This window comes from Mustela putorius, unplaced genomic scaffold (genome assembly GCF_011764305.1).
Source record: "Mustela putorius furo isolate JIRA1106 unplaced genomic scaffold, ASM1176430v1.1 tig00000592_pilon_pilon_pilon, whole genome shotgun sequence".
NCBI lineage: Eukaryota > Metazoa > Chordata > Mammalia > Carnivora > Mustelidae > Mustela > Mustela putorius.
Window position 1 is genome coordinate 5,809,959 of NW_025421426.1, and position 18,600 is coordinate 5,828,558.

At 44.4% G+C, this 18,600-nt stretch overlaps 1 protein-coding gene across 10 annotated transcripts in view; it reads right to left on the bottom strand.

Annotated features, from left to right (window-relative positions):
• The window catches only part of SLC9A8 (solute carrier family 9 member A8), a 67,710-nt gene extending 51,592 nt beyond the window's left edge, over positions 1–16,118 (bottom strand). For 4 of the 10 annotated variants that reach the window (XR_001178497.2, XR_001178496.2, XM_013053192.2 and 1 more), the window contains exons 1-4: positions 15,969–16,091; positions 15,471–15,518; positions 13,965–14,143; positions 8,210–8,290 (exon numbers count right to left, since the gene is read on the bottom strand). Coding sequence is in view for 8 of the 10 variants with exons in the window: in XM_013053192.2 (XP_012908646.1) it covers positions 8,210–8,290; positions 13,965–14,143; positions 15,471–15,518; positions 15,969–15,994 (334 nt within the window). In the remaining 2 variants the exon portion in view is untranslated. Of the gene's footprint in view, positions 1–8,209; positions 8,291–13,964; positions 14,144–15,470; positions 15,519–15,968 lie in introns of all 10 variants that reach the window. The other 6 variants (XM_004746220.3, XM_013053190.2, XM_013053193.2 and 3 more) reach the window with 5 other exon arrangements.
• Positions 16,119–18,600: the final 2,482 nt, after the last annotated feature.

Here is an 18,600-nt window from a genome sequence, read left to right on the forward strand (position 1 = left end):
CTCCAGCTAAGTGCCCTCCGCCGCCCAGAGGCACCTTATCAGGAAGCTGTGCCCACCCTGCACCAGTTCACGGCCAATGACTAACAGCCAGCATGAGGAGTCCAACGCCCTGGCTTTCGAGAGGGGCAACTACAGTGTGGGCTCCTGCCCCAGACTCTTCCTAGTGAGGCTCAGGCTGGGCTGAAATGGAGATCGGGCCTGGCATTTGGCTCTTTCTCCCCCCCTAGTCTGGCTTCCTCCCTTCCTTACAGATTTATTCGTAAACCGCACCCCTCCATAAACTATCTGTCCCCAACCCTGTCTCAGACCCTGCTTTTCAGCAGCCAACTTAGGACAACTGGTTTCAAGAGTGGAGTGGTTCCAGGAAGCAAATTTGAAAGATGCTGTTGGATTACTCAGCAGCCAGCAGGCAAACGAGGATGTCCTGATGTCACTCCCCTGGGACTGCCTTAGACCGCAAGGACTCCCTTGCAGAGGACCGAGTGGGAACACTGGGTGGGAGGCAGTGGCTCAGGCATTATCTGTAGGGTTGAAGAGGTGTGGGGGAAGTAAGAATAGTGGATTATGTGGTGGTTGCTGGGGGCCAATGATGTTTGGAAAGAGAAAATGACAAGCTCAGGCAATCACCAACTTAAAAACAAAGGGTAAGGGTCGGAGGGCCTCCCTGGCAACATGTAAGTAGACCCTCATCTCCCAAAATTGGTGGGCTTCTAGAACTGACGATCAGATGCGGGGTTTAACCGCAAGCATGGCAGATCTTCCGAGAAAGTTGAACTCAAGGGGGTCCATCTACGCCTTCTCCCGCCAGGCCTGCTAAGGAAGAAGTGGGACTCTGAGACGTGGGGGCTTTATCTTCGGGAGATAACTGGTTTGTGGGAGGCTAGCAGTTTTGAGCGGGGCCCAGAAGAAAGGGCCACGCAGCAGGCGAGGCTGCCCTTCAAGCAGCCATCCCAGCTGGAAGACCCCACCAAACTAGAAGTATCTATGGTGGAAAGGGCTGGCGTGCGACATCTCAGGCAAGCTGCAGTCAGAGGGCGGCTCAGCACGGACCTATGGGCTTCTGGAGCAAGGTCTTGGCATTTGCAGCAGAGAACTACACACCATTTGAAAAACACCTGAGGAAAAACCCCGAAGAGCTGCTGGCATGCTCTGGGGCCCTGGGAGAGACAGAGCATGTGAGCATAGGACGTCAGGTGCTCACGAGCTCAGAACTGTCCTTTCTAGGTGGGGTTGCCATCAACGGCCCAGCTCTAGCGCCAGGTAGGCCCAGCAGCAACGCGCTGAAAGATGGAAGTGTTACGCTGCAGATCGGGCTTGCGTGGCTCTAGAGGCCACAAGCACCCTGCGTGAACAGGCGCCCCACGCCTCTGTTCACTAGAGCTGTTTGGTCAACACTTCCCTCTCAGGTCCTACACAGGACCGACCTCGCTGGGAGTTCTTCACGACCAGCTGACAGGAGGAGGAAAGAGCCAAGCATGGCTCATGGAGGATTCACGCTGCCTCTCAGCTCGGCCACTCCGGTGTTGGAGCCACGGGCTCAGGAACACAGAAGCTACCATGGCAGAGATGGGGGCTGCGCAGGGGCTCAGCAGCCCGGACTCCACGCACCACGGCTCCTCTAGCTCCATTGCTGAACAGATGACCGGACAGCTACCAAGACTGACACCCGTCACCTGATGTGGTCTCATCCCTTGTGAAGACTAGCTAGCTACATGATAGCAACTCGATGACCTCAGACCCCCTCCATCCCAGAAAGGGTGGTATTTCCTCTGGACTGAGACTGACATGTGTGCCGGCTGTATGTCTTTGCGCCACTGCTCAGGAACCACAAGTGTCTGATCCACTGAAGTGGCAAAGTGGGTAAATCCGCTTGGAGTTCTACCATGTACCACCCCTTCCAAAAGCTGCCGGCCAGCTAGGATGGTAAGAGGGTCTCTCAAAGAAACTGAGGCACGAGCTTGGAGATGACATCCTGTGAAGAATGATGCTCCCCTCAGGATGCAATTCACTCCTTAAGCCAATGGCCAGGGGCGCCTGGGTGGCCCAGTCAGTTAAACATCTGCCTTTGGTTCAGGATGGGATCCCAGGGTCTTGGGATTGAGCACGCACTGCACTGAGCTCTCTGCTCAGCAGGGATTCTGCTTCTCCCTCCCTCTCCATCTGCCCCTACCCACTCAACATCACTCTCAGGGACTCACTTGGGAGTGGTGATTCCTACCTGGGGAATTTCTAGTTCTTAGGCTGAAACTTTAGGCTCAGGGGGTCAAAAGGTCCTGGCTCCCAGAAGGTGACATTTCCCCCAGGGTTCACATAGTAAGAGTTGCAATGGCTGCTGACCAGTCCCTTTGGGCAACTTGAGCCAACAGACCAGCTGGTCTAGAAACAGGGTACTGTACTAGCAGGGATAATGGACCCTGATCCTCACAAGGGGATAGGTCTGCTACTATATAATGAGGCAAAAAGGAATATAATTAATTATGTAATACTCTTTGAGCCACAAATGATTTTTTGAAAATATTTTTAGCATATTTTATCAGCTGTAATTATAGAATCAAGTCATATTATCATAAGGTAATTTTGAAAATCCAATCCTTGATTCTGCTACCTAGTTGACAGCAGACACCTCAAAGTAATTTAAAGGAGTCCCGCAGGTTAAGATGAGAATCCGTACCTCAGGGCTGTCTGTTTTCTGTGGAAAGCCTGTTTTATATGTTTTGTTTTTAAAGCAGCTCACATTTTCAGAAGAACATTATTCCTTTTTCCACCACAGAAGAGAACATTTAGGTGGTGAAAGAGGAAATTCAAGGAATCAGCCCAAACACCAGCTTTCAGAATACAATTATTTAACAACCTTTCTTATTTTAAAACTTAGCCTATCTCCCTATTCCCACGTAACTAGAAGATTTAAGAATAAAATATACAACCTGGGACGCCTGGGTGGTTCAGTTGGTTAAGCAGCTGCCTTCAGCTCAGGTCATGATCCCGGCGTCCTGGAATCGAGTCCCACATCGGGCTCCTTGCTCCGCAGGGAACCTGCTTCTCCCTCTGCCTCTGCCTGCCATTCTGTCTGCCTGTGCTCGCTCTCTCTCCCTCTCTCTCTGACAAATAAATAAATTTAAAAATAAATAAATAAAATAAAATAAAATATACAACCTATGGAAGACAAAATGCTCAACTGAGAGAAGATGACCATAAAACTAGGAAAGTCCGAGACTCCAGGAAAAAGGAGGAAATTATTCCACACCAAGCACACATTTAGTTCACGGCAGTAAAAAAGTAACAGGTGCTCCAAGACCTTGTCACCTCTGACCCGCATCCGGGAACTAAGAGACAGTGCTAGCTAGCATTCTTCCTTGGAACATGACAGCCTCAAAAATCCTGAGTCTCACACGATCATTTTGTCAATCTGACAACCAATTTTGGCCTCTGCCTCTAAGACAGCTCCTCTAACATCAACAAATGAGTGCCTGTTTCTTCTCTAAAAAAAAAAAAAAAAAATCAAAGCACCTCAGGGGCACCTGGGTGGCTCAGTGGAGTGGGCCTCTGCCTTTGGCTCAGGTCATGGTCCCAGGGTCCTGGAATCGAGCCCCGCATCAGGCTCTCTGCTCAGCGGGGAGGCTGCTTCCCCTTCTCTCTCTGCCTGCCTCTCTGCCTATTTGTGATCTCTACCTGTCAAATAAATAAAATCTTTAAGAAAAATAATTCTTAAAAAAAAAAATCAAAGCACCTCAGATTCAGGAGGGTTCCCCCTGAGACACTGTAAGCTGTGTCAGCATTAGTTAGACTTTAATAGTCTAAAAACGAACAAAGCTATTACAGTTTCAGTTAGGATTCTCCCTTTGTCTAAAAAAAAAAAAAAAAAAATTAAAAAATTTTTAAGAACTTAAGTATAATCAGAATATCTACTACATCTGCTTTCCTCTGAATTTCCTTTAGTAAATAACTCAGGAACTGAGTGATTTTTTGCATCACATTCCACTCAAAATCACCATTGACATAAAGAGCACTGAATTAAAAAAACTAAAATCTTTTAGTCAAAACAAGAATGAGTTAATAAAACTAAAGGCACACAGTTTTAAAAAAAAACTTTTAAAAAAGGCACATAATTAAGAATATTATAACGAGGGAGCACTTCTGCATATCCTAGTCAATGATTCTATCAAATCTGGGTTCTAATTATCAGTATTCTTGGCCCTGGATAGGGCAAATTTCCAGTCCTTACTTAACCCCTTCTGACTTTTCTTCTCTGTAAAATGAAGGATGATTGTGGGGGAGAAAATCCCATTTTGCTACATACAGCAGTGGATGGGAGGCAGTATAATTATTTCATTTTTATACCTTATAAAATTTCAGGCCAAAATACACAGAAAATCAGCACCAATAAATGTAAATATGTGAACTTAATATATGGAAAGAGTAGTATAAAGGAAGAACACAAAAAATGATACAAACTCAAACCAAGTAAAGTCATCTAATCTGTACAAGCCTATGTATGGTCTGGAAGAGAATGAAGCATAATAAAAACAGGTGAAGTTGTTAATGAAAAGGATTTTTCTTTCTGTATAGCTATTTGTGCAAAAAAAAAAAAAAAAAATTTTAAAGCCCTAAGCTACAGAATTTCGTAAGTATAAAAAGTATCCGAAAAGCTCTGAAGAAGTGTCAAGGAAGTATCTTTAGAATTTCATGCTGATGGGCGCTTGGATGGCTCAGCCATTAAGCATCTGCCTTTAGTTCAGGTCGTGATTCCAGGGTCCTGGGATCAAGCCCCACATAGGGCTCTCTCCTCAATGGAAGCCTGCTTCTCCCTCTCCTGCTCCCCCTGCTTGTGTTCCCTCTGTCTATGTCTGTCAAATAAATAAATAAAATCTCTTAAAAATTTTTTCATGTTGATACTTTCTTATAAAGAATGAGAAAAGTCTGGAGATTCACCTGAAAATACAATAAAATAGAAGGGGAAAATGTGCTTTTAAAGGGCAGATAGTTCTCTTCTATACAGATAGTTTCTTAGGAACTCTGAATCTTTAACATCAAAGACCAATCATGTCTCTAAATGACAGCAAACTGAAAAGCAACTCTGGGCCAGAAGAGGTAGGCTGGGAGAGCTTATCCTCGAAAGACGGAAAACCTCATTTTCTCCGGCAGCTTCATCTAGATTCTTTGTTGGCACAAAACTTGGAAATTCTTGAAATGGTGGCTATCTCAATATTTTGTTACACTTTGTTCCAGTAAGAGGAAAAAAGTTTTCCTTCAATTGACATAGCTTTATGAAATACAGAACTATTTGGATAGCTTTGTCAGCATTTCTAAATTCTAACCAAATGTCCTCTAACATAATAAAAAGTATTTCTGGACCCCAGCCCTCTCCCTGGGAAATGCTCTTAGCGTTCCAATCACTTGAGTTAGCTAACGGAAGTTTTCAAAGCAAGACTGATTTTCCATCAACCCTCCCATGACCTAGCTGTACAGGCTACAGTTATTTCTGCTGCATCAGTGAAGAAATGAACCTGTGGATGGGAGACTTGGCCAATCCCCACCATCATTCCACTTCCCGTCCAGACTGGGGGAGGCTATGAGGTGAGAGTGCATCCTACAACTTCTGGTGGGAACAGGGGGAAGAGGAGGCCACTTTTCCCCCTATGACTGCTACTGTAAGGAGAGTAGGCTTGAAGCTGGAAAGGTTCAGGAGAAAGCCTGCCTCAGAGTGAAGTCAAAACAAAGGGGAGCACTGTTGAGAAATGAAGAAAAAACGAAATCCAGGAGATGTGATCAGCTAAGCTGCAAGCTAGTGCCCCCTGCAGGTTTTTTGGTTCCTTGGGCCAGTGGGTGTGCAATTCCACCCTCCCCAATATGTTTGCTTTGAATCAATGTGAACTGATTTTGTCCCTCAAGTGGAAAGAGTCCTGAATCAGTTAAGATGCTTATAGCTGCAAGTAGAACACCTGCCTAAAAATGGCTTCAACCACCGATGTTTGTTACGTCATAGAGCAGGCAGATCTAGAACTGTCAATTCAACAAAACAACAATGCAGTCAAGAATCCAGGCTTCCGGGGGCGCCTGGGTGGCTCAGTGGGTTAAAACCTCTGCCTTCGGCTCAGGTCATGATCCCAGGATCCTGGGATCGAGTCCCACATCGGGCTCTCAACTCAGCGGGGAGCCTGCTTCCTCCTCTCTCTCTGCCTGACTCTGCCTACTTGTGATCTCTGTCAAATAGATAAATAAAATCTTAAAAAAAAAAAAAAAAAAAAGAATCCAGGCTTCCCAGTGGTCCCTCTTGGCAATCCTTAGCATTCTGGCTTTTGTCTCTGAGCCACAGTGTGACTGAGGACATGCACCAGTGCTCCAGGCATCACATCCACATAGGACGGCATCAAAAGTAGGGGTTTTTTTTTTTTTTTTTTTTTTTTTTTTTTTATCAGAGAGGACAGAATGCACTCCACTCAGCCCTTCCCCATGGTCTCACGGGCCAGAACGGGGTTTCATACTGCCTTCCTGTCTTCACGCCATTCAACCAATCAATGGCAAAGGACAGTGGAATTATCGTGATGGCAGTAAGACCATCTTGACCTGGAGGAACTCATCTTCTTTGTGTGCACTGTGACAAGATTCCTGATCAAAATTAGGGTGTTTTCAAGGAAGGAGGGGAAAATGGCTGTTGGGTAGGCAACCAACAATGTCTACTGTAATTCCTAAAACAAGCACTGGTGTTCGCTAACCTGCAGTTACCCAAACATTCAAAAGTGAACATGACATTCCAAACCAAATTAAAAGAACCATCCTTTCCATGTGAATAATACCTAAATATACATCAACTACAGTTCTTATTCTAAGAAACTATGAAAACTGAGCCCAAAACTGTACATTCCTTGGAGTCCTGTTAGGTATTAGTTGTGCAGTTTATTTTCAGCATGCCAGAGAGCAAGAAAGGGGTGTTAATAAATGACCATCCCATGCTTTGAGCTCAAAGACTATCTCGTCAGCTAAGGTTGTTTGAATCTGCCAGGATGTGCAGTTCTAGAGACTGCTGAACAAAATGGGAACTCTGAGGAAAATTGTTTCCTAATTCTTTACAAAGACTAGTACTCTCCAGTGGTGTCTCTTCCTTAAGATATGCATCACTGGGGGGTATGAGGCTTGCATGAGGTGGTAATGCAAAAGCCCACAGGCAGGAACCTGACACTTAGTAGCAACATGAAGCCCAGGAAAACACAGGAGGGGCTGAGCAGAATACAGGAATACAATACAGGAATGCAGAAGGCACAAGAGAAGGTGAATCAAAGTTTGAATGTTCACCTCCAAAGCTAACCTAAACCATTGCTGTCCTGTAAAAGTATTACTACACACACTAAACAAGACCTCCAAGGCAAAGAAAATTAACTTACAGAGCATCATTGGTGATAAGGAGAAATTAAATACCATTAGTAGGCAAGTGGAAACTAGTAAAAGTAACTACGGTATCATAAACTGACGAATGCCTTAGCTGATCTTAGTGAAAGCTTATATACTATGCCTTAAGCACCCCGCCCACATTTTAGTCTTGATTTTAATACTTACTGAAAAGTAAGGTCCCGGCACCTTCCTTCATTAACCACTTCAATTAACTTGCACGCGAGCTTGCATCTGTTATTACACTGATTCATTCCCTTTATGTAGAGGCTAATTAGCTTTTTTTCTTTTATTATTTATTACTGAAGTATAGTTGACATACAGAGGCTAATTATCTTAATAATTAACTGCCGCAGGAAACAAGAGAGAAATGTGAGGTAGAATGGAATGTTCCTGAAGACTTTAACTCTTGACTGACATGGAAGTGAGCCATTTTTCTTTCCTAAACCATCAAGTGAGAGGCCCTTCTGGCTGTAAAATTCAGTGACCCTATGAATTAAGTGTCAATTACTCATCTTAGTTGATTTGGGTGTCTGCACAGCCTAGGAACAGAGGTCAGTGTGCCCCAACGGTAGCTCCAGAAGTAGAAAGGCTTTCGAGCTACATAGAGGGGGCCTCTATGTGATCTTTAGGTGGTCAGCACCCCTCTCTGAGCCACAGTGTCCTCATCTGTAAAATGGGATCATAACACCCTCTTGGCAGCTGGCAGTGAGTATTAAATGAAACCAAGAATGAACCACATCTCGTGTGGTTCCTGGCACTAGGAAGGCACTGGAAAAATGGTATTGTTACCGCTTTTATTATAGGATTGCGGATAAGCACTTACCTAAAGAAACAACCGCAACACTCTCCGGCAAGAAATGTAATCTGTATTGGATCAGTAGATGCACCAATATGATGCAGATGGCTGTGGGGAAAAAAGAAGACATTGTTAGAATGGCACAATTTTAAGTAATAAACACCAAGTTCAAAGCCGCGGTTATTTCTGGGGGTGTTGCCAGGAAAATGTATGTACAAGGAACAATGACACAATAAACTGCAGTTGTATTTTCAAGCTCTTATTTCTTAACCTGGAAACAGACCCACGGTGTTCATAACACTGTTTCCATATTTCTTTATATGCCTGGACTACTGTGTTTGCTAGGAGTTACGAGAGAATAACACACACCTAATGTTTTTCTAACTTGTTAAGCCTAATACCATCATTTATTTGAATCTCTTGGATTCTGAGAAAAGTCTTCTGTTTTGACATAACTGGAAAACTAGAAATGGTGAGAAGGAAGTCCATGAAATCAATCACTTTTATGCAAATATAACTGCCACAGAAGATGTTGACACAAAGTATTTTGCCACCGTGTGATTGGTTCCCTTTTAACAGAGAAGGAAGTGAGAATACAAAGAGGACCAAGTAAATACTTTGAGAACATCAGTGACCAAAAGATGGGGTGCCTGATCCTCACTTGGGTACCAGGGCTCCCAATGGTTAAGGGCTTCCCATGAGCCAGGTACTATATTGAACACTTCCCAAACACTTGCTCACTTGGCCCCCAACACTCCTCTTAACTAGTTATTATTATCATACTCTCACGTCACTGGTAGATGCTGCAGGGTTGAGCCCAATTCCAACCCCGGACCCTTAACCACAGGCACCCACTACCTCCCTCCCAATTGCCTTCATTCCTCAGTCACCAAAATAGGAGTAATGTCTGACTTTTCTCACAGAGGTGGTGTCATGAAAGCAAAGAAAGGAAACAAGAGGAGGTAAAACTGTTTGAAAGAAAAAAGTGTTTCTGGACACCCCACAAAGCATACTTTCACATAAATAATTCCTGGATGTAATTTCATGGTCCCAATGCAAGTGTGCGTGTCTCTTTTTTTCATTACATGCCTAGGTGGTATACCATCTCATTAATCATAGTATTATCTTAACAGCACTAAAAATAATTGTTGATTTTTTTTGTAAAAGGAAACGTTTAAACAATCTGCAGTGAGGTAAATGGCCACCTTTAGAGCCTGCACATACAAACTAGGTATCTTTAGGCCCACCAAAAAGTACCAGGTGACCAGAAAAAGGAAATAGTTGTACATAGAGAAACTGTGTCTCCTTTCGTTCTGTGCTTTAAAAGAGGAAAAAATTGATTTAAAAAGTTTATCCTAATAAATCAAACATCAATTTGCACCTTTAAAAGCAAAGGGGAGGGCTCCTGAATGGCTCAGTCAGACCCCTGACTCTCAGGATCAGGAGATCCAGCTCTCTCCTTCTGTGCCTCCCCTATCACTCTTTAAAAAAAAAAAAAAGAGCAAAGGGGGAAAACTGTCTATTAACAGAAAGAGCTAAATATGAGGCTTATCAATGCCAGGGCCAGTCTCCAGCCACTTAAAAGAATGAGATCTGAAAAGAAGACCCCCACAGAATGGATGAGTATTTCTAAATCATTTATCTGATAAGGGTCTAGTAACCAGAATACATAAAGAACTCTTGCACTTTTTAACAACAAAAAGACAAACAATATGATTTAAAAAATGGGCCAAGAACCAGAAAAGATATCTCTCCAAAGATACCAATGCCCTATAAGCACAGGAAAAGATGCTCAACATCACTGGTCATTAGAAAAATGACAATCAGGACCAGGAGATACAACTTCACACTGAGATGGCCATAATTAAAAAACACAACACGACGGAAAGTAACAAGTGTTGGCAAGGAAGTGGAGCCACTGGGACACAGGGGCACTGCTGGAAGGGATGTAAAATGGTACGGCCTCTGTAGGAAGTTCGGGAGTTCCTGAGAAAGTTATACATAGAGTAAGCATTTAACCCAGCAGCTCCACTCCTGGGTATGTATCCAATAGAAATTGAAATATATGTCTACACGAAAACCTGTACACAAATGTCGACAGCAGCACTATTCACAATAGCCAAAACATGGAAACAAGCCAAATGTCCAACAATCGATGAACAGATAAATATAATGTGGTGTATCTCCATGAGATTATTCACCTGTAATAATGAACACACTCCTAACACACGCTACAACACAGATGAACCTTGAAGATACAATGCTAAGTGAAAGAAGCCAGGCGTAGAAGGTCACATATTGTATGATTCTATTTGCTTGAAATGGAATAGGCACATTCCTAGGAATAAAAAGCAAAATAGTGTTTACTAGAGAGTGGGGGTAGGGGATGGGGAGTGACAGCTTTTAAAGGGTACTGGGTCTCCCTTTGGGGTGATGAGAACATTCTGGAACTAGATAATGGTGATGGTTGCACAACACTCTTGCGTGTACTAAATGCCACTGAATTGTACACTGCAAAATGGTTAAAATGGGATATATTTTATGTTTCTTTTAACACATACACCTTCTTTAAAAGAAAAAAAGATGAAGTAGATATAAAAAAGAGTAGTAACGTAAAAAGACCTCTTAAGACATTCTGAGATGAAAAAGCAAGTTATAGGAACTTATTTATATTAAAACAAACAAAATACAAACTAGATGTGCCTGTATCTACGAATGTGCTTATGAACGTATACATGTATATACACATCCATGCTTTCAGAAATATTCGGGAAAAAAATAACAAAGGACAAAAACTTCTGTGTGGTGTGGAGGACAGGTATACTACAAGTTAATATGCTTCTAAATGTTCATGCCCAAAGTAATAATTATGGAAACTATATTAAAACATAGGCACATCAATTTTAATAACTCCATTAAATTTAAAGGCCCATAAAATGTGTCAAATGATGCTAATTGTTAACTCTAATGTAAGTCAATAAAAATGACTCACCATTGTTTCTGCAGAGTCCAAGAACATCAAGGGTTAAATCAACTGATTTCAAGCTTTTAAAGTCAAAAGTAACTGGTGTTTTGGCATCCCTCCTCAAAAACGGGAATACACTATAATCCTTTGTCAAGCTTGTAGGACATAAAAGTCATACTTTCATTTGACTTGACTAAAATAGTAAACAAAAGCAGCATCTGGGGCACCTGAGCTGCTCAGTGGGTTAAGCCTCTGCCTTCAGCTCAGGTCATCTCAGGGTCCTGGGATCAAGCCCTGCGTTGGGCTTCTTGGTCAGTGGAGTCTGCTTGTCCCTCTTCCTCTACCCTTCCCTGCGCTGTGCTCTCTGTCTCAAATAATAAGCAGACAGAGAAAAAAACTGGGGGAGGGGCAGGCAGAGGGAGAGGGAGAAGCAGGCTCGCCGCTTAACAGGGAGCCCAACGTGAGGCTCCAGGACCCTGAGATCATGACCTGAGCCGAAGGCAGACACTTAACAACTGAGCCACCCAGGCACCCCAGTAAAAAAAAAATCTTAAAAAAGAAATAAAATAGTAAACAAAAGTGGTTACATGTGTTCCAGGTTAGGAGTTCCTGAAGTCTAGAATAAGCTAGGTACTAGTATTTCCCTCAATTCACTGTAGTTCATGTATTTAGTGAGTTAGCACTATCAACTGCAATTCTTTTTTTACTTTATCAGATGTATATTGTTCAGACAACTAATATGTAAGACATATAATACTCTGTTGATAATATACAAGAAAAGAGTAAAAATGCCTCCAAATCTCTTGAAAAAGAAAGCATTCCATTCTGCTCATGCATGCTGACCTACGCATAAAACGTTGAGATACCAATTCATAGCCTGCCCACAGCCTGATGAGGTAAAAACAAAACCCCCAACACGAGAGTGACTCTGGAGTCTAGGCTCATGATCTGCTTGAAAAGATGATCCAAGTAAAATTTTTGCCCTAATAAATAACAGTTCAGACCCTTCCGGCCCCCACATGTGTTACCACTGCACAGGGTTTTGCCAGGACCAAAAAGCATTCTAACAGCCTGTTTTGTGGTTTCTGGCACAAACTAACCTTCAGTGCTCCACACCCTGAAAATTACTCTGAAAATCTGACTTACCCTTATTATCTTCCCAGGAAACAAAGTAACTACAAAACTAAAGTTTTCTTCCAGGCCTGCCTTGTATGCTGCTGACCTTATCAAACTGACAATAAAGTAAAGAAGCTAATAATACTGGTCCTTCTGGATTAAGGATTCAGGTACTAAAGACTTCTTGATCAAGAAGAGTACGGCTTTTCTTTAAATTCAACTAATATCACGAGAAAAAAGGAAAAACAAAAAGAGTACTTGATTGTTGAAGTAATCCCCTAGAAGCAGAATTCAACTACATTCACAAGGTACACAATTACTCCAGCGTATCAGGTCCATGTGGGACACTGTACACTTGTTTGTATTTTTCAGTATTCGTTTTAAAAAGTTGTGCAGGGTTTTTTTGTTTTGTTTTGTTTTTAAGTAGGCTCCTTGACCTGCGTGGAGCCCAGCAGGGGGCTCAAACTCACAACCATGGGCTCAAGACCTGAGACCAACGATCGGATGTTCAAGCAACTGAGCCACCTAGGTCTCCCAATTTAAAAGTTTTTTTGAGAGATTAGGCTGAGCCCTGGGATTTTAAATCAAATGATTAGATTGATTAGATTATTAAAATTATTTGACTATTAATAGAATCCAAATGTAAATGTGAAAGAAGTTCTAGTTTTCTTCAAAGAAGTCCTCAATGACATCAGCGAAATGCTCTGTACCTTTCAATCAGGTTGTACTTCCCATTCCTCTGAAAAGATCTAATCTAATCAGAAATATGGCTCAGTATCCTGAAAAGAAGAACAGAAAATGTAAATATGCCAACTCTACTCTTCCAAGAAGAGTTTGGATTTGGGTCAAATTTGAAGCTTTATTTCTTCCTTTGTCAGCTAGTAGAAAGTGGTTGTGCAGTTTCAATTGCTCAGTGTTTTTGGTCTAAAACACTTGTCTACAGTCTCTGGGAGGCATCTAAGTTATTGCCTTTTACCTAAACTTCTCGACTAAGGTCTGGCAATCCAAATATTAATCTCTAGTCTCCCCAAAACCAGGCATATCAATTGCTTAATCTCTCTGGGCCTAAATTTTTTCACTCATTACTGGAGAAGGTTGAACAAAAGAAGACTTTTGAGAGTACATCTGTTCAAAGAAAAAATGGTATTAAGTAAACAATGACATAGGTGGTACGCAGATATGGCAGAAGTCCTAACCACAGTTAATGGGAGCCAGAGGGTAAGAGAAAGGATGTTTGATCTTTCACGTGGCAACAAAACCTTTAATTAAGTAAAATTTACACAGAAGCCTAATGGGAGACAAAAGGCTGCTCTGGTCAGAAAGTCAGATGCCCTCCCATTTGACTTAGCCCACCTCCTGCTCCCAGCACTACCCACACACACACATTGGTGAGCGGGGTTTGAAATCCACTAAATAAGAAGATGGTCAAGGTTCCTTCTAGGTCAAAAACCCCTTCTTTCTTCCAAAAGACACCTAAGATATTCTATAAAGAGCTCTTCAAAATTACTAGGCTCGATGACTTTATGAAGAAAGAGGAGTACCCTGTTGTGTTATGAATTAATCATTGTCCCTCAGTGTTTGATGTCAAACCAAATGGAAGAAAGACCTGAAATCAAGTAAATGGTGGCTCAGACAGGGTTGACCTTAGTGACAGCACACACAGACACTCAATATGGCAGATGAAGGGGTGTCCACATTCACCTAGGACGAGAAGGCTGAAGAAGATGGTCATGCCGCTCGACTGTTCCTCCTGCTGAGCCTGCTCCCCTGTTTGCACAGGGAGAATGGGCTTGGCAGGGGTCGGGAGCACCAGTTTCGTGGTGACAACCAGGGTAGTGTGGAGGGTGACATTGAAACCTTCATGAGTTGTGTTAGGGAACCTGTTGGACATAAAAAGCAGCAGGATTAGACAAAGGGAAAAGGGCCCTGAGTATCAACACACATACACAAAGGAGAACCTGGCACAGAGGATGCTGGGATTCACGTCTTAACAACCACCAGGCAGGTCTCAGACAGAAACTGATTCAGAAAATTCCTGTCTGCCACAGCAGAGAGTACCAGTGCCTTCAGGTGCTCCAAACACAGCCACTTAGAGGACAGGAACAAGGGCAAATCAGGGCCAGCGTAGAAACCAAATGCCTCCTGCTCTCTGGCATTTAATGGGAGGATTTAAATGGAGACAAACTGAAGTCTCATCCCATTCCAAGATCCGACGTTATTTACTTGGCGCCTTTATTTCTCCTGTTTACATTCTTTTCCTTGAATTACAGCAGCAAGCTGAAGAAGTCACCCAATTTACCCAACTCTTGATCTGGCTAGAACACCCCATCCCACTTGACAAAATCCTTCTCAGATTTCTAAAGGCTCAAATGTAACCTTCTCTGGAATACTGCACCCACCCCACTTCTTCCGTTCTACACAGCGCTCTCTCCTCACTCTGGGATGGGACTGTAAACTAGCGCAACGTTCACATAATAATCACCGCAACTGTGATTATAATAGCTCATGTTTATGGAGTAAATGCTTCCCATCAGGGACTACATAACACACAACCTCTCACTTAATAGGCATACCAGGCCTGAGGTGGGGACTGTTCCTTTCCCTTTTTTACCCACGAATAACTGAAGCTCAGAGAGGTTGCATAACCTGGCCGTGGTCTCAGCTAACCAAGTTTGAGCCCCAGCTTGAAATCACTGGGCCATACCATCTCTTTTGCTTTGTGTGGCGGAGGCCCAGGTTTGGTGTCCACAATAGCGCATTTGCTGAATAAAGACGAAATGAAATGACCACCCAGCCAGCCAAGAGATATATCTGAAAAGATGTTAGGGGAGGGAATCGGATTTCAACCACAAGCCCTTTTGCACAGATGGGGCGTCTATAACATGCAATGGGTTGTGCCCAGCTGATGGGGAGGGACTAAAGAGTGGCGTCCTTCCCGATAAGTACCGGGAGGACACAGGACCCCCACCTCGCCCCCCATCTCTATCTCATCCCGTGTAGTTAGCCCCTTAGCTCTTCCTACTCCAGCCATCCTGCCTTTCTTTCTGTCCCTCAAAGGGACTAAGGTCTTTCTTGCTTCTAGCCTTTTGCATTTGCGTGTTCCCTCTCCTATCCCTCCTTCTCATCATCCTGACACTTCCTTTTTCTTTTAGCACTCTGAAATCCTCTTGCTTGCTTAGGGTCTATCCCCACTAGAATGGAAACTACCTGAGGGCGGTTCCTGGTCGGCCTCCTTCACTACTATGTGCCCAGGGCCTGGAATAGAGTAAATGGCCAACCGTTAACGAATGAATGAGATTCGGTGGAGGAGACAGATGCGAAAAACCACCGTTACCGTGGAAGAGGCCACTGGCTAAGTAGTGGGTGGGGGACTTCCTGGAGGAGGAGGCGGAGCTCTCCCTGATTTATCAGAAGACCGAAAACTCGGAAAGTGGAATTTGGCTTTCGGGTTCGGCCAGACGGCTTCTGAGGCCTGCCCTGGGCTGCCGATACCCTACACGACGATCCGACCTCAAGGAGGCTGCAGGGCCGGGTTGGGCCCAAGCCCGTCCCTCCCGCCCTCCTCGCTGGCACAGGCATGGTCAGTCCTGGCCAACCGGCACAAGGAGCTCCGCCTTTCAGGGCCAGAGGGCGGCCTGAGGCACTCGCTGTCACCCGCCGGGGCCCAGCCCTGCCGCCTCCGCCGCCCGGGAAAAGCCCACTCACTCCTCTTCCGCCATCTTCTCCCCCATCCTGCGGAGCCTCCAAGACCACCGAGTTCGGAGCCGGGGGCTAGCAGGGACTGCTTTTGCTTCCGGCTTCCGCTGGAGGCGCGGGCGGACGGACAAGCGGGGGGGGCGGGGCCTCAGCCGTGAGAGGGCGGCCCTTCTGTCCCTTCGTCTCTGTGGCCTGAAGGTGGGAGGACCTGGCCAGGGCACTTTTAGGACATCAGATCGGTTTGGGCCTTGTGACCTCCTGGCCCCATGAAGTTTCGGTTTTTCTTCATTCTGGGGCGGAGAAGCTTTGAGAGCAACTCCTGTGAGGTCATTGTGACTCACTTTGAGAGCAGGCGCTCTCCACCCAGTATCCAAGACTTGACACCGAAAGTTGGGACGGAAGCTTCTGGCCAAGGCTGTGCAGAAGGATCCCCAGGGGACACTTCCCCAGTCTGAGCCCCAGTTTTCCTCGCTGTAAAGAGGACTAGCCACCTGGCCTTGCAGAATTGTGCAGTATTCTATTTGTAAACATTTACTGAATTCTAATTATATGCCTATCATTAAAATAGAGGAGGATGAGCGGTACCTGGGTGTCTCATGGGTTAAGCCTCAGACTTGATTTCTGCTCAGGTCATAATCTCAGGATCCTGGGATCGAGGCCCCCCGCTCGCCTCTGAGTTTAGCTGGGCATCTCCTTCTCTCCCTCTGTTTCTCTCTCTCTCCCTCTGCCCTTCCCACTCTCTCTAAAATAAATCTTTAAAAGATAATAAAATAAAATAGGGGATGATAACCTAGGCCTGGATCATTTGTTAATTTCATAAATAAAACAAATACCGATTAGACACCTCTGTGTGCCTATCTGTGGTCTCTGGGGTTGGGGTTACAGGAAGGAACAAGGCTTATGGGGCAACAGAGACCCCATCAGGAGGACTCCTACCCTTGTGTAAGGCTTTTGGGTATGACACCACCTCTGCTGTTGCTACCTCCTTCCTGGTCCAAGCCATCATACCCCGTAACAGCTGTCATAGGTCTCACTGGCTCTGTGGCTATTCCCTGTGGTCTTTCACACAGAGGACCCCAGTGAGCCTTGAAAAATTTTTTTTTCTTTAATCACTTGAGTAATCTCTACACCCAACATGGGGCTTGAACTCAAGACCCTGAGATCAAGAAAGAGTCTTATGCTCTTCTGACTGAGCCAGCCACCCAGCCAGCACAGTGATCCTTTAAACCCCTAGTCATTCCCCTACTTAAAACCTCCACTGATGGGGCACCTGGATGGCTCAGTGGTTAAGCAGGTTAAACGTCTGCCTTCAGCTCAGTTCATGATCCCAGGGTCCTGGAATCGAGCCCTGCTTGGTTGAGGGGCTCCTGACTCAGCAGGGAGTCAGCTTCTGCCCCTCCCATCTTCTCCTCTCATGATCTCTGAAATAAATGAAACCTTTAACACTAATAATAACAATAAAAATAAATAAATAAAACCCCCACTGGCTTCCAATCTCAATCAAAGAAAAAAAGACTTGGAGAATCCACAGGACTCAATAACCTGCCCCTTTACTCCTCTGAGGTCAGTCCACTTTCCCCCTCCTGCACATTTTTCATTGTGGTCACAGTGGCTTCCCCTGTGTGTCTGAAACACACCAGGAACACTTCCACCACTGTACTTACTGCTTGGGCCTTTGTCTAGAACATTCCACTTTTGAATTGCCCCTTGGAGCTCAACTTTTCCCACTTTGGGGCTTTTTATTTAACCTTTACCTTGTTCATAACGACTTCGCCAACCACCCTGTTTAAAATCTAAAACCTGGGGTACCTGGCTGACTCAATTGGTTAAGTGTCTGCCTTGGACTCAGCTCATGAACCTGGGGTCCTCAGCTGGAGTCCTGCTTCAGGGTCCCTGCTCAGTGGGGAGTCTGCTTCTCCCTCTCCCTCTGCCCTTCTCCTAGCTCATCCTCTCTCTCTCAAATGAATAAATAAAAATCTTTATTTTTAAAAAATATTTTATTTATTTGACAGAGAGAGATCACAAGTAGGCAGAGAGGCAGGCAGAGAGAGGGGGGGAAAGAGAGAGGGAGAAGCTCCCTGCTGAGGAGAGAGCCCAAGGTGGGGCTCGATCCGAGGACCCTGAGATTAAGACCTGAGCCAAAGGCAGAAGCTTAACCTGCTGAGCCACCTAGGCATCCTAAATAAAAATCTTTAAATTAAAAAAAAGTAACAGTAATAAAATCCAAAGCCTTCCCTGAGTTATTTTTCTCCGTGACACCTACCATTTGATATGTTTTACTTCTACATTTGCTTACTGTCCTCCATCCAGGAGGATGTAAACTTCCTGAGTGCGGAGGTTTTTGTCTGTTTTGTTCTGTTTTATCTCCAGTGCCTAGAGCAGCACCTAGCACATAGTAGTAGGTACTCAATAATAAGTGATCATTGAATAAATAAAGGAGAGAGTTAACTCTAGATGTGTTAGAAAACGCAAGGGTTTTTAGAAGAGTGCTTTGACCTGATTTTTTCTAATCAGGACCCCTTTGCTCACTTACAGAGAGTTGGGCGGTTGGCAGCCCCCTGACCAGCTAGGAGGCTTCTGCACTAATCTGGGTGAGAGCTGATGGCAGTTTGGGTTAAAGTGATATCATGGAGATGACAGG